Raw genomic sequence first — 14,402 nt, 5'->3', positions numbered from 1 at the left:
TCCTATCCAAGTCTCAAAACAAAGCACTTATTACATCAACAGCTTTCTTTTTGTAATTGTACCATGTTGGACGAGATCACTTTTTCATTCGTAATCATTGGCACAAATGGATATCCACCTTGTTTTCCTGCAATATGCGTGCGTGCGCCCGCACACGCATAGCTTCTCTCAAGGTGCAAAACTTTAAATGAAAACCTCCAAATTTTATACACCATTTCAGAACCATCTAATTGCTGTATGGAGATTGGGATGGTGTGGTATGATTTGTGGAATAGTGTGTGAGGAAGAAAATTAAGTGAAGAGGTTGAAAGGGTGTGTCAAGCTTTTTGACCTTCTCAGTCTCCATGCACAACCTGATTTTTACTGTTGTTTTCAGTTTAAAACATTTATCAACATTCTTGTGACGATTCATTTTGATGCCTGTTGCACTTTGCACAAACAATGTAAACAAGTATTCATTTTCCTTTATTCTTGCAGAGGATGATGAGAAAGTTGAAGAACTTCCTGAAGAGATAAATGTGGAGACAGTGGAGGAAGTCTTCATCGAAGATGAAAATCCAGTCGAAGGTTTGTGTTGAAAATAGAAGAAGTTGCTTCGCATGTTTTTTTTCCCCACAAATACCAAAATAGTTTTACTTTTCTGCAAATTTTTGTGGAATCAAACTGTTAATCACTGATTAATTACTCAACTCAAATCCTGCCTCCAACAACAATTAGTGTTTTTAGCTGCTTTCATGGATGTCAGCTACAAGGGGGCAACATCTCATAATGTTTGTTTGATGAACAATCTTGTTACTTTTGTTCATTTTGTTTCTGTTGTTGGATGCCTTTTTATCTTGCCAAAACGAAGTTTTTGCAAGATATGTTAGTGTGCTTGTATGTTTTTTTTTTTATTCTTTTTATTTTTATCTTGCCAAAACGAAGTTTTTGCAAGATATGTTAGTCAGCTTGTATGTTTTTTTTTTTGTTTGTTTGTTTGTTTGTCTGTAATCACGTCTAAAAAATTCTGCAGAGCACAGTTATCATTGGAAATTTTTGTAACTTTGCATATCAGAGGCCTATAGGGGTCCCTTTCAGTGCACTAAATTTTGAAGGTCAAAGGTCAAGGTCACTTTGTCGCAAATCACCGGAGTCGACGAAACCCTTATTTTTTGAGTAATTTTGATCGGATCGTCTTCAAACTTCATGGGAATATTGTTCATGGTCTGGCGCTCAGCTGATTAATTTTTGGTGGCGATTGGCCTTGACCTTCATGGTTAGTGCCTGAGGTCAAACATATTTGACCCCACGGTCAAATTTTCAAGTTTTAGGAACCATATCGTGTAGTACCTCAAATTGAACACCTCGATGAGTGCTTTCTGAATATGTCAAGCTTGAGACATGACGTCATTTGGTGATGTTATGAGGAAAAAGCATATTTTTCATGGTTACTCTGTAGAACGATTCTCATCGGAATCTCTCGTAGGCAGATATTCCTCAAGGAGTCGCTCCTGGTGGATAGCAGCTCTGTTCACCTCAGTGTGATCTTAAAAAAGTCACACGTGGTCACCTTTTGGCAACGGGTGACATTGGTTTATTTTCTTTTCAACCAAAGTCTTGGAACACCCATTGCCAATTGTGAGAATTTCTCATATTTGTCTCATTTGTATAACCGTGGATATCATCCAACGAGCTTGGCATGAAGAAATGGAGAACCGTTTCATTACTCAGTTTCACAGTGGCATATCCAAAACAAAAGTGAATGAAAATCCACGATCAGAGAGCGTTCTTCTTTATTGTGAACCATCGATACGCCACGTAACACATTTTTAGACAATTTCACTCCACAGCAATCTCTCGAATTGCAAACTTTAAACCTTGTGTCCTCAACATTTTGACACAAAAAAATTTAATTCATGACATCAAAACTCAACATTACGAATTTTTGCTTAACCTTAATCAACTCAGTTTTTTAACTGCAAATTCAAAAACTCGACGTCGTGAAATGTTGCTCAAAAATTTTAATTGTGGAATTTAAAATATCTCGTTAAAACAGGCTACAGCATCACTCGGCTTTTAGGCAAATACACTCCCCCTATCCCACAATAATTGCTCAACACTTTTTGAGAGAACCCACCCACATCAATACTCTGTAATGCTGAGTCAACAAACCATGTTTAATGTTCATCCGAAGGATGGCACACTCAATCATGAATCGCCCTGCAGAGAACGCTCCAATGGACTGAGATGGAAATGAAGTCTTTGAGATGTGTGATTAAACTCTGATGTGACAAAAATCTAGGGAGTCACTGCATAGTCAGGAAAGTCGCTCAACAGTCAAAGAAAGAGCATTTAATGTGCAGCCTCACCAGATTGGATGTAGGACAACAAGTCTGACAACTGGTGCTCACTCACTCACACAGCACCATTGTTATAACTTTTTGTGTTACTTCATCCTAACACACACAGACAAACCTCCAAGTGTTACACACAGACAAATAAGGAGTCAAGAGAAAACTCTGACCCTTGACAACAGCATGCAAACACTTACACAGGGTGAAGAGACAAGACACATTATTGAACATAGGGTTAATTGTCTCACTTGAAGATGATCCACATTCAAGGTACAAAATCAATGTCCTTAAATCAGATGTGAAAACGTAATGGTTAAACAAGACTTCTCTCTTGCTCTCGAACTGTGGCTGGCTGTCGGGGGAGGGGGGGCACATTGAAATTGATCTCCGTGCTGGCTCACTGACCGACAAGACTTGGTGTGGCTGCAGCCCAGCATCAGTTCTTGCAGGGCCAAGGCGATGTTGCTAATGCGATGCTATCTGTGGGTTGGTGCAGGAATTTTGGCAGGTTGCTGGCGATAGCTTGTCAACTCTTCACGAAGGTTACTGTGGGGTCTTTATCAGTGCTGGCAAATATGTCCCCAAACTTAACATCCTACCATTGGGCAGCTCATACATTGATGCTTCACCCTGCATGCAAAACACCAGCAAGACAGTCGAGATTCGACTGTCTTGCTGGTGAATCAAATCCAGGCGAGAGCACATACCTCTCGGGTCTGGGCCATCCTGCTGACATCCCTTACAATACTCTTGCACACCATTGGAAATGGGCGGGACAAATTAATTCTTCAGACAGAAGAGTGCGACAGTATCCAGACTGGCATCTTGGGCAGGACAAACCTGACCAGGTGTGTAGATTACCTCCTAACGCCCACAACTTAATCTTGGCCCACAATCCAATGATGGCCATATGACTGCCATATGACCTTGACCTTCAACATTTATGGATAGTGTGTAAATTAAGAAGCTGGGTCCCCATCTACTGTGTAGTCTTATCCATAAAAGTTCACATCATGAAAATCGCAGCAAAATTATTAATGTGATCAAAAAGGTGTTTTTTGATAATTAGGTCACAATTCGAAAAATGTAAGTCAAGAACGCTAATCAACCATCAGGTGCACAACTTCAATGCAGGGACAATATTATTATGCAAGAATATCTTGGAAGACCAAGTGGTCTTTGAGATTCCGCATCAGCAAAATTGAGCGATGACAAAAAAAAAGTTTTCTTTCATACCTCGAGTTGATCTTGACCCGTAACCCGAGGGGAATGATGCAAATTAAGCGTAAATGCACTTTGCTCTAGGCTACCTGGAGAGGCCGGCCAGTTTTGTTCCGATCGGACAAACTTTGTCGAGTTGTGATAAATGTTAAAATGTAAAGAATTACACCACAACCTTAAACAGGAGATCAAGGTTCATAAAATGTCAACCCAAATATTTTTGATTCACATTATAGGAACAAAATTTAACTCTGAAAGTTCCAACAGGCTCCAGGACGTGGCTTGGAAATTACTAAAGCTTGAAAATTTGTAATTGCAGAAAGAAGAAGAAGAACTGGGGAAAACCCCCACTATTGTGGTTTATTACTCCTGGGGGTCTTAGAAACTCTAGGGTACCATTAAAAATTGAGGGCATTGATTGGAAAAACAAACCCAACAACAGCTGTAAGCTTATATGACAGGTCCTACAGGGGAGACTCATAAAATGTCCTGTCGGGAAGAATTACAGCTGCGTTCTTCTGGATTAGAAATGTCAACTGAATAACATTTTGTCTCCTTAACTCTTGGCCACCATCATATCCTCAGGTGTTTCTGTCTTTTGATTCCAATACAGAGTACAGTGTATTTTGCAATGCTTAAATATTCCTTTCTTGACGTGACATATAAAATGGCTGCTGGTGAATTTGTCAAACACCTTTGTTTCTTTTCATCCCCAGTGGAACTCCATGTGAGCGAGTTCGTTAAAGCAGATGGCTACAATGTGAAACAAAGCAGCAATGCTTGCAACGAGCAAAGCGACAGCGATGCTTGGAGTTATGATCGCTGCTACACCAGCATTTTCGGCATTGAAGACTGCGACTGCTGTGCCAGAACAAATAGCACCCAAAGCTGTGCCAGCAATGATCACGGCCAAAGCTTTGCCAGCAATGATCACGGCCAAAGCTTTGCCAGCAATTATCGCGGCCAAAGCTGTGCTAGCAATGATCGCGGCCAAAGCTGTGCCAGCAATGATCGCGGCCAAAGCTGTGCCAGCAATGATCGCGGCCAAAGCTGTGCCAGCAATGATCGCGGCCAAAGCTGTGCCAGCAATTATCGCGGCCAAAGCTGTGCCAGCAATGATCGCGGCCAAAGCTGTGCCAGCAATGATAGCGGCCAAAGTTATGCCAGCAATTATCACGGCCAAAGCTATACCGGCATTGATCGTGGCCAAAGCTATGCCAGCAATGGTCGCCAGGGCAGCAGCAACACAATGTGGTGTGGGAAAGGATTTAACGTCCTGTGTGAACGAATGAAGTCTCCCAAAAAGAAGGTAAATATTATCCCCACAATGCTTCCAGAAACGAATTATCTGTGGTGTAAATGACGGCTTTTTCTTGGTGCTCTTCCTTTGTTGTTCCTTTGAAGTCACGATTCAACAATCGGATCTTTATCGTTCAGATTTTCAAAATGAGTAGTGTTCTGGATAATACCCGAATGAGTATAATACATTCACAGAAATCAAAATACTGTACCTAATCTATTTCCTGTTTAAAAGTAAACTCAAACATTACAATTGAGCATTATCTTGTGAAAATGTTATTGTGTTGATCCATCCATCCATTGGGACCAAACTCTGTGCAGAGCATTGATGCTGCCTCAGCAGTCTCCTGGACTATTGGGCAGAATCCTGGACAGATGACCACTAAGACACAGAATACTCGAATTGCTCAGTCATCCCAGCAAGCTGGTACTTATTTTGCCAACCTTGGAAGGATGACAGGCTGAATCAACCCCACCTGGCGTTAATTCAGCAGCTGCAAAGGGGCTCGAACTCAGGACCCTAAGATCCCAAGCCAGCAACCCGAACCACAAAGTCGATACCAGGCTTGCATTGTGTTGATCGTGTAGCTGCTATTATAGCAACCTCATGATGTGTGCTTTCACTACCCTCGCCATATCGTGGTGTTTGAACTACAGGATAGGTTAAAAAACCAAAAGGGTCTGACACTGTGACAAACAATATTTGAGCATTTTCCATCAGTTTGGGGTCTGAGGAGCAGATTTAGTTTGTACGTGGGTGGCAAACCTGTCTGACACAACTCGGTTAATTATCTTTGAAGAATGTTGATTTTGGCATTAGATAAAAGTCTATCTGGTCCACAATTGCAGAACACATTCACTTCAGGTATACTCACATATATGCCCCATGAGAACCCCCACATCCCCTCTTTCAGAGCCAACTTGCACCACATTCAATGACTTTTTCGATCCTCGTGGAGGATCTCGAAATCTTACTCGCATTGTTCTTCATCTTCTTCTTGTGGACTTTTTTAGATCCTCATGGGGGATCTCTAAGTCTTACTCACGTTGTTGTTCTTGTGGACTTTTTTGTTTCACAGCCTACAGTTTTCATCGAAACTTCCTGAAACTTGGCATATATATGTAAAAATACCCTGCACAGCCAGTAACAATCTCCAATTTTGAAAATTCCTCCTAGAAAAAAAGTTGTGACGTCAAAATATCTCCGCTAATGGAAATCGCCCAAAAAATTATCTCCGAAAACTTGGCAAGCTTTTTGAATTCTGTTTGTGGCAATCGAACAGGGCATTGGCAGAGATGAATTACAGCACATATGATACATCACTATGACGTCATCAATTTTTATGACGTCATTCCTATTTGACATTTTTTGTTTCACAACCCAGAGTTTTCATCGAATCTTCATGAAACTTGCCATGAATATGCAGAAAGCCCACGCGCAGGCAGTAACCATCTCCGATTTTAGAAATTCTTCCTCGAAAAAACGTTGACGTTACAATATCGCCGCTAATGAAAATCGCCTATACCATTATTTCTGAAACTAGGCAAGCTGTTTGAATTTTGTTTGCGGGAATCAAGCTGGGCATTAGCACAGATAATTTATTGCAAACTTGATGCATCACAATGACGTCATATTCATTTTTATGATGTCATCATTAGGAGGGTGAGGATCTTAGCTCATTTGAGCTTGTTGTTTCACAGCCTACAGTTTTCATCAAAACATCTTGAAACTTGGCATATGAATGTAAAAATACCCTGCGCAGACAGAAACCATCTCCGATTTTGAAAATTCCTCCTAGAAAAAAAAGTTATGCCGTCAAAATATCTCCGCTATCTCCGAGAATCAAGCCAGGCATTAGCACAGTAATTTATCGCAAACCTGATACATCACAATGACGTCATATTCATTTTTATGATGTCATCATTAAGAGGACGAGGATCTTCGCTCATCTGAGCTTGCTTTTTGGCAAGGGTATTGTGTTTGGGTCCGTTTGTTTGTTTGTCTGCACAGAACTTTCGTGTTTTTCTCCACAAACGCGAATCGGATTGAGACAAAATTTTCACCATGGGTGCGACTACTCATGTCGAATGCTTTAATGATAATTATGATGTCATGATCATGTGGTGTGGCACTCATTTTGAAAAAATGGAAAAACCTTGGACCTCTGTATCTCTGAAACCGCATGAAGAAAAAAATTTAAACTTAGCACATGGCAAGTACTCCTCATGGGGAATAAGTACGATTTTTCTAATGTCACAGGTGCCATCGTTATGTCATAATTGCATATGTAGAACGCTACATCTGATGAGTATGAAAATTTTTGAGGGTATTCTCTGGATAAAATAGTCCTCCAAAAAAAATTTGATGCCGTCATCGGTCACGTGATTCGGCATCTGTATTGTTCCAAAAATAATGAAAATAAACCTTCAATAATCTCTGAGGTGGCTGAACAGATCGAGGTGATTGAATTTGGTCTTCCATTTGATTTTAATTGAATTTATTTTAATCCCATTCTAAATTCAATTGAATAATAATGAAAAACATCATTGGTCAGGGTGAGGTGTCCGATAAAAGCAGGGTTGTATCAAAGCGGGACGTCTTGGTACCCGGTCATCATTGTCAGCAGTTATGAAGTGGCAGTTCTAATTTTGTCTCATTAATCACGTAGCACACCAGTACACAAAATACACCACACAAAACTACACAAACATCACACAAAAGTTCTGCCAAGAGTCTGCAATCTCTGATTGCTCTTTCTGGTTTACCACAATGTTTCATCCATACTTGATATCTCAACTGCATAGCTGCAATCAGCTCAACATTGTTTGGGATCAGTATTTTTAGCACAGTATCAAAGAGAGGTGTCTCAACATCAGGAACTCGCAAACATGTTCTGGGTGCCACACGAGTCCCACATGGTCCTCAACTCTGGAAACGATTCCTCTCCAATTCAAGTAATAAGGAAAAACTATTTGAGTACCTCTCTCTGGAAGCAAGTAAGGCTGGATACCATGATGACAAACATCTTCTCGTGATCTAACAGGACACTGTTCTTCACGTTTGTCCTGGCGACGTCATGATCGATACCTGCAATCCTGAGGAAGCCGATGCGTGTATTGTCATGCATCTTATGGCCGTTGCTGGGACATGCCAATCTCTTCTTATCTGGACTGGTGACACATGTCCTAGTTATCGCCATTGCTCAACTGGCTATTACTGACTGAATCTACCTCAGTGTTGAATGTTGAGTGGCCTTCAAAAGAGGCAAGGACACAACCTTCCTGAATATGAATCATCAGCCACTCTCTTGGACCACAACAGACCATAGCTCTTCCCTTATTTCATTCCATCTTAGGCTGTGAACACCAAACTGTCCTGGAATGAATGGTTTGCAGTATGTATGACCCAATGGCAAAAATTGGCAGCTCCATAAACGACCTTTGGTGCTCCATCTTCTTCCAGAATAGCTGCGATCTGTTGTGGGTTCTCCCCATATGGACCTCTGGTAGCTTGTGGATGTTGCTGCGTTTCAGCCTGGGGAGTAACTGCTGAAATTTATCTATCCCGGTTCTTCCAAACATCTTTGTTCTTTATTCCTTTCACACTTGTTTCTAATTTTTTTTCACAATTCTCTTTTCATTTTTATTATTGCTTTTTCTTCTCTTTCATCTCCTTTTCTTTCTGTTTCTCTCTTTTGTTATCTATCTGTACAAGGAGAAGTGAATTTGTGCAGTTTTTTTGTAAGGCTCACTTGGCTGTGCCTGGATGGGTTTGTGGGTTGAGGAGTAGCAGCTGAAACCCAAATCTTCAGGTTCCTCTTCATGACTCCATCTTTGCTCTTTACTTCTTCGGGTTCCTTCTTGGTCTTCCGTTTGTTTTACATTCAATGGAGGAATATGAGTGTTCATGTGTGCACAAATGTGAATCGATCATTCATCAAATTTTGTTGCATTTTATCAGTCGGTGGTAGATTGGTTCGAGGACTATTCGAGGTCTTCGTGGACCATCCATTTTTTTAATAACTAAATTTTGATACTTTGTTTGATTTTTAGGAATTGGCATATCGAAAGTCATGCTGACCATTGTGAAGGTCATGTTTCATGTCACTGACACATGCACCAATGAATTTCTCTTGAAAAATAGATATTATTTCATGTGTCACACATAAGCTTTATTGACAGCTGTTGCTGGACTGGGGATCATGAGAACATCCCCCCTTTGGGGTGGGGTTCTGTTGGGGGGCATACATGTGAGTATACCTGAAGTGAATGTGTTTTACAATTGTTGTGGACCAGATCTGACACCTAAATCAACATTCTTTAATGATAAATAGCTAAGTTGTGTCAAACATGCTTGCCACCGACATGCTCCCCCATTCAAGGGGGGTGGGGAAGCAGTACAGGAGTATGAGAATTGGCACACATTATGATATCTGCTCCTCAAACCCCAAACTCGAACAAAATCCCCAAACATTGCTTTTCACAGTGTCAGACACCAGGTTTTTGACCCCACTCAGAGGAGAGGGTGTAAATGATTGAGGTATGATTTATTATCCCGCTCCCCGGAGGGAGGGAGCGGGATATTGTAAGGCCAAAAAAAAAAAAATGTTGCATTGGCGTAACCCGCCCGACCCTAAAAATTCCGCCGACCCTACGTTTTTTTTTTTTTGTTTTTTTGCTATCAATTTCAAGTATCTTGTTGATTGCGATCGCGATCGCAAAAACCCGGAAGTGTTTCGGACAGAACCCGCCGACAAAAAGGGTGGTACTCGAGCCGGGGGAGATTTTGGGAGGGATTTATTAGGATTTACTAAATTTTTGGATTTATTATCCAAAAATTTTGGGATTTATTAGGAAAAAAAAAGAAAAAAAAAAAAGATCCCGACCGACCTACCCTATTTTTCAGTGACCCGTTACGCCAATGCAACATTTTTTTTTTTGGCCTAATCGTCCAGTTTGTTTGTCTGTTAGCAACTTTACGGCAAAACGGCTTTGGCAAACACTATCAAATTTAATCCACAGGTGGGCAATGAACCTTGGATGACCCCATTAACTTTTGGGTACAATTGGGTCAAGGTCAAGAAAAGATCAAAATCGTTTTCTCTCATAACTTCGTCAAAAATGATCTGATTTACTTCAAACTTTGCTTATACTGAACCTTATTCTATTTGTCACTTATAATCCTACCCATTCCTATAGTGCAAAATGCATATTTGTGAAGATCGGTAGGGTCCGAAGTTTTGGGGGTCATGGTCATCGGTCAAAATTACAAATTTTCCATTAAAACTAAAACATGGTTACGAAAATACAACTTTACGGGAAAACGGCTGGCTCAAACACTGTCAAATTGTATCCACAGGTAAGTAATGAACCTCGGACGACCTCATTAATTTTTGGGTCCAATTCGGTCAAAGGTCAATGTCAGGTCATGAAAAAGTCAAAAGAGTTTTTCGCTCATAACTTCGTCAAAAATGGTTTAATTGACTTCAAACTATGACTGAAATATTCCTTATTCTATTCCTCATAATCAACATTCAGGTTAAGGATGTATCAAATTTAAATTTGATGGACAAAATAACTTTATGCCTGAAATGGGCAGGATTTGTTGTGCCTGGCACCACTTCTTTTTTTTTATCATTTAGGTATGATTTTTTTTTAATGGAGAAAACGTTGTCTTTTTGGGAAGTCTGATACCCAGGTGACAGAGGATTGAGATCCCTGAATAATCGGCTATCTCTGAAAAAAAGCAGAAGTTGCGTCTCTTTGAAAGAGATGTATAGATTAGATTATTCATTCATCTTAAGTCTCAACGATGATTTGACACCTTGGCAGACATCATCCTCACATCGAGGGATAGCTGACAATGATGACACCTGCAATACTTCAATTTGTCATATTTGCTTTTATGATTGGAAAAACAGGACTGCCCATCCTCAAGCTCACCTGGATCTGGAGCAACAGTCACTTTAACCCCCCACAAACCCTGATTTATTAATTCTCCTTTTTTTAATGCTGGGAGCAAACTTTGGTTCATCACAAGTTGTGGTCAAGTTTCATCAAAATCATGTATGATGCTTCAGAGAAGAGAGAAAATACCTATTTTGGGGGACCAAAAACCCCTCGTTGGTCCCCTCAATGTGAAGAGGTTTTAATGCGGTCAATACACCTTCCTTTGGCATTAGATATAAAGCTTGTGGCCAAGTTTCATCAAAAACGTGTGTTTGGTTCAAGCGTTCCATAGCGTGTGTCTGACCTCTCAAACCTGTCTCCCTCCTCCATATCCTGGTGGCGTCTAGATAAGTCTGTTTCTGGTGTATGTTCCCCCCCTATCCCCTCCCTTCCCTCAAATGGCTGCACAGCTGACACGGCACGTGAAAAGGCTGAATGCCTAAACTCCATGTTTGCTTCTATATCTTGTGTCCCAAACCCATCGTTTTCTGTACCCACCTTACCCAGTCATACCCATCTGTTCCTGGACTGTGTCCTTTTTTGCTGTCAAACCTTGACTCAGATTCTGCAACCGGTGCAGACAGCATCAGTCTACATGTCCCAAAAACCTGCTCTGTTGCTCTTACTCTCTCTCTCTCCCTCTCTGTTCTATTCATACTCATTTGCTCAAGATCATCTGCCATCTGCTCGGAAATCAGCAAACATTACTGATCTGCATAAAAAGGTGCAAAAACAGATCACTGCAACTACAGACCAATCAGCCTTCTCCTAATCATCAGCAAGGTTATGGAATCCATCATTGCTTCAGACATTAAATCCTTCCTCTTATCCAATGGCTTCATTTCCGATCATCAATTTGGTTTCAGACCAGATCACTCGACCCTGAACATGCTGCTTCTGCTCTACCAACAATGGATGGAGATCCTCAATGCCAGACATGAAATCAGAGCCATATCACGTGCTTTTGACACTGTCTGGCACCTTATCCTACTCACCAAACTCTTTTCCTATGGTATCTAAGGCCATCTCCACTAATGGCTCGCAGAATTCCTCTCCTGTCACAGCCAACGTCTGGCCTTAATGGAGTTCTATCATCCCCTTTTAGGCAGTGTTCTAGGCCCTGTGCTTTTTCTGGTTTTCATCAATGATCTTTCCGACTCTCTAGAAAATCCTCTTTACCTCTTTGCTGATGACTCTACCCTCCACCCTCTGCCATACCATCTGTCACCCCTCAGATTGTCAAGCAGCAGCCTCTTCACTCTCTGCAGCTATCGATAAAATCATAAGGTGATCCAGCACTTGGAACATGTCTTTCAATTCTGACAAATCTGACACTTTCACAATATCTCTCTCTGGAAGGACAGTCTGGACCCCCCGCCCCCCATCTACTTTCCTAACAATCCTCTTGAAGTGCTTTCATTCATGCTTGTGGGTCCCACTATCTGCCATGATCATTCCTGGGTAAGCCGCATTTCCAACCTGTCCTCCAAAGCCAATCGCCGACTGGGCATCATCCGTCATGCAAAGTCCTTCCTCGGCACACCTTTGCTCCTGACCACATACAAAGCTTTCGTCCGCAACCTGATGGAGTACTGCTCTCCGCCCTGAACTGGTGTTCCTGCCTCTCACCTTTCTCGGTTTCACGTTGTGGAAACCAAGGCATTTTGGATCATTGTTATCTCCCGCGATGAGGCTAAGTCTTTGGGTCACTCCCTCATCGCAGGAAGATTGGTGGTCTTTCTGTCTTCTACTGTCTCCTCCCTTGCCTCACCCCCTGCTCTATCTGCGATATGTACCCCCCCCCTTATATTTCTGCAGGGTGCTCAAGATCTGCCAGCATCCCCCTTCTGGTGAAACTACCAAAATCAAGAATCAATCCTCACCTTCATCCCTGTATTTTCCCACCTTTGGAACAACTCCCACACTCTCATCAATCCCACTCTTCCCTCCAGGTCTTCAAAGCAGCTGTTTACCACCATCTCTTATCTTCCCCCATCGGAAACCATGATCTTTTCTACCCCTGTTAATCCACCTCAAACCCACCTTCTGCAATTTCCCTGCTTACCTTCGTGAAAGTCCGTTGTGTAAGGACCTGAAAGTCACTGTAGTGTCCATCTTGTTTACCCTGTGTACCCCCACCCCATGCCTCACCCTTCCACATATCACCTAATGTCTCTGTTCCTCGCTGTATTGTCCTTCCCTCTCCCACCCTTCTTGTCTCATGCTTCCCTTGTTGTATGTTCTGTGTGTTTGCTCTTATACGAGGCTCGACATTGTACACACAAAAATAAAATAGCATTAATGTCTGAACTGTTGATGGTCTTCCTGACTGACTCACTCTCACTTATGGTCACTGCTCTATCGCATAAGTTCACATCCAGGTGAGCTCATAATACTTCTTCCCTTGAACATGCAACATTTGTCAAAAAACCACTAACGCATGTCCATATTTGCACTGACATGTATTGGTAACTTGATGATTGTGTGGATTTGCTGTCAACCTGTTTGATCATGATAATTTGTTCTACCAGGAAATTTTGACCAGAATGAATCTGAACAGCAATTTCAGCAGCAGCAGCAGCAGCAGTCTTAGCAACAACAGCAGCAGCAGCAGCAGCAGCAGCAGCAGCAGCAAAGAGACCCAGGTACAACTTTTATTATTTCTTCCGCATGTTATTCGAATGCACTTCAGCATTTCATTTCTCTTGCATCAATACCAATAAGTGTGTGTGTGTGTGTGTGTGTGTGTGTGTGTGTGTGTGTGTGTGTGTGTGTGTGTGTGTGTGTGTGTGTGTGTGTGTGTGTGTGTGTTTCTTCCATAATGCCAAAACATGACACCTAGCAGCCTTAAGCATTGCCTGCATACTAAGAGAATTCCAAGGAAGTGCATGAGTGAAAATTGGGTGTTTGGGTGAATTAAAATGGCCCTTTGGAAGATAATTAATGGCCTTATTTAATTATATCCTTTATCAGGTGCATCCTTGGCCTTGATGGAGTCTTAGGGTGTATCCTGGGTCACCTCTCTGGGGTCTGAAGCCGCCATGTTTTTTTGGCCTGCTCAACCGTGCCTTGACTTGGAACAGGCAGCGACGATTTCTTAACAATAAAGTTTTGTTTTTTTCCATTTTCCTCACTCATATTTTCGAATGCCTATTCATTATAGCTGTGAATCACTGGATACGATGCAATGCTTATAGATGCCTGGAGATGCCAGCATTTGTGGCTTTTTTCATTTTCGCACATGCCATTACCTTGAGAATCTCTTAAACTAAGACGAATTACAAAATTTAAGCTCCAGAGTTGAATTTGGCAGCAGTTCCATCTGCAGAAAATGTTTTCATTTGTCCAATTGGTGAATTTGTGGGCGTTTCCGGTTCTATGGATTTGTCAACGTCAATTGGTAAATGCTCGCCAAGCCAGGCGTTACGTTGGAGTGCTTGTTTGAGTGCTTAAGTCACTTGCAGAGCACCCGACAGTCGATAGCAGTCCATTTCAAGATGTACAGTCAACAGGTACGTGAACATGGTACATATGGGTAAATTTTGACCTGGAGGGTTTCCGCGGTTGTGTGGGCATGGCATACATGTTACGGGAGCCGTG

The 14,402-nt window shown here is 41.7% G+C and overlaps 1 protein-coding gene across 1 annotated transcript in view; it reads left to right on the top strand.

Annotated features, from left to right (window-relative positions):
- Positions 1–14,402, top strand: part of LOC147017522 (uncharacterized) — a 236,010-nt gene that overhangs the window by 207,898 nt on the left and 13,710 nt on the right. Inside the window, exons 23-25 of the mRNA XM_085847979.1 lie at positions 478–567; positions 4,271–4,863; positions 13,334–13,447. Coding sequence (XP_085704105.1) covers positions 478–567; positions 4,271–4,863; positions 13,334–13,447 — 797 coding nt within the window. The remainder of the gene's footprint in view (positions 1–477; positions 568–4,270; positions 4,864–13,333; positions 13,448–14,402) is intronic.

Source organism: Eptatretus burgeri, chromosome 11 (genome assembly GCF_056783735.1).
Source record: "Eptatretus burgeri isolate ZD-2024b chromosome 11, Ebu_testis_v1, whole genome shotgun sequence".
Taxonomy (NCBI): domain Eukaryota; kingdom Metazoa; phylum Chordata; class Myxini; order Myxiniformes; family Myxinidae; genus Eptatretus; species Eptatretus burgeri.
This window is presented reverse-complemented; position numbering and strand designations above follow the sequence as displayed.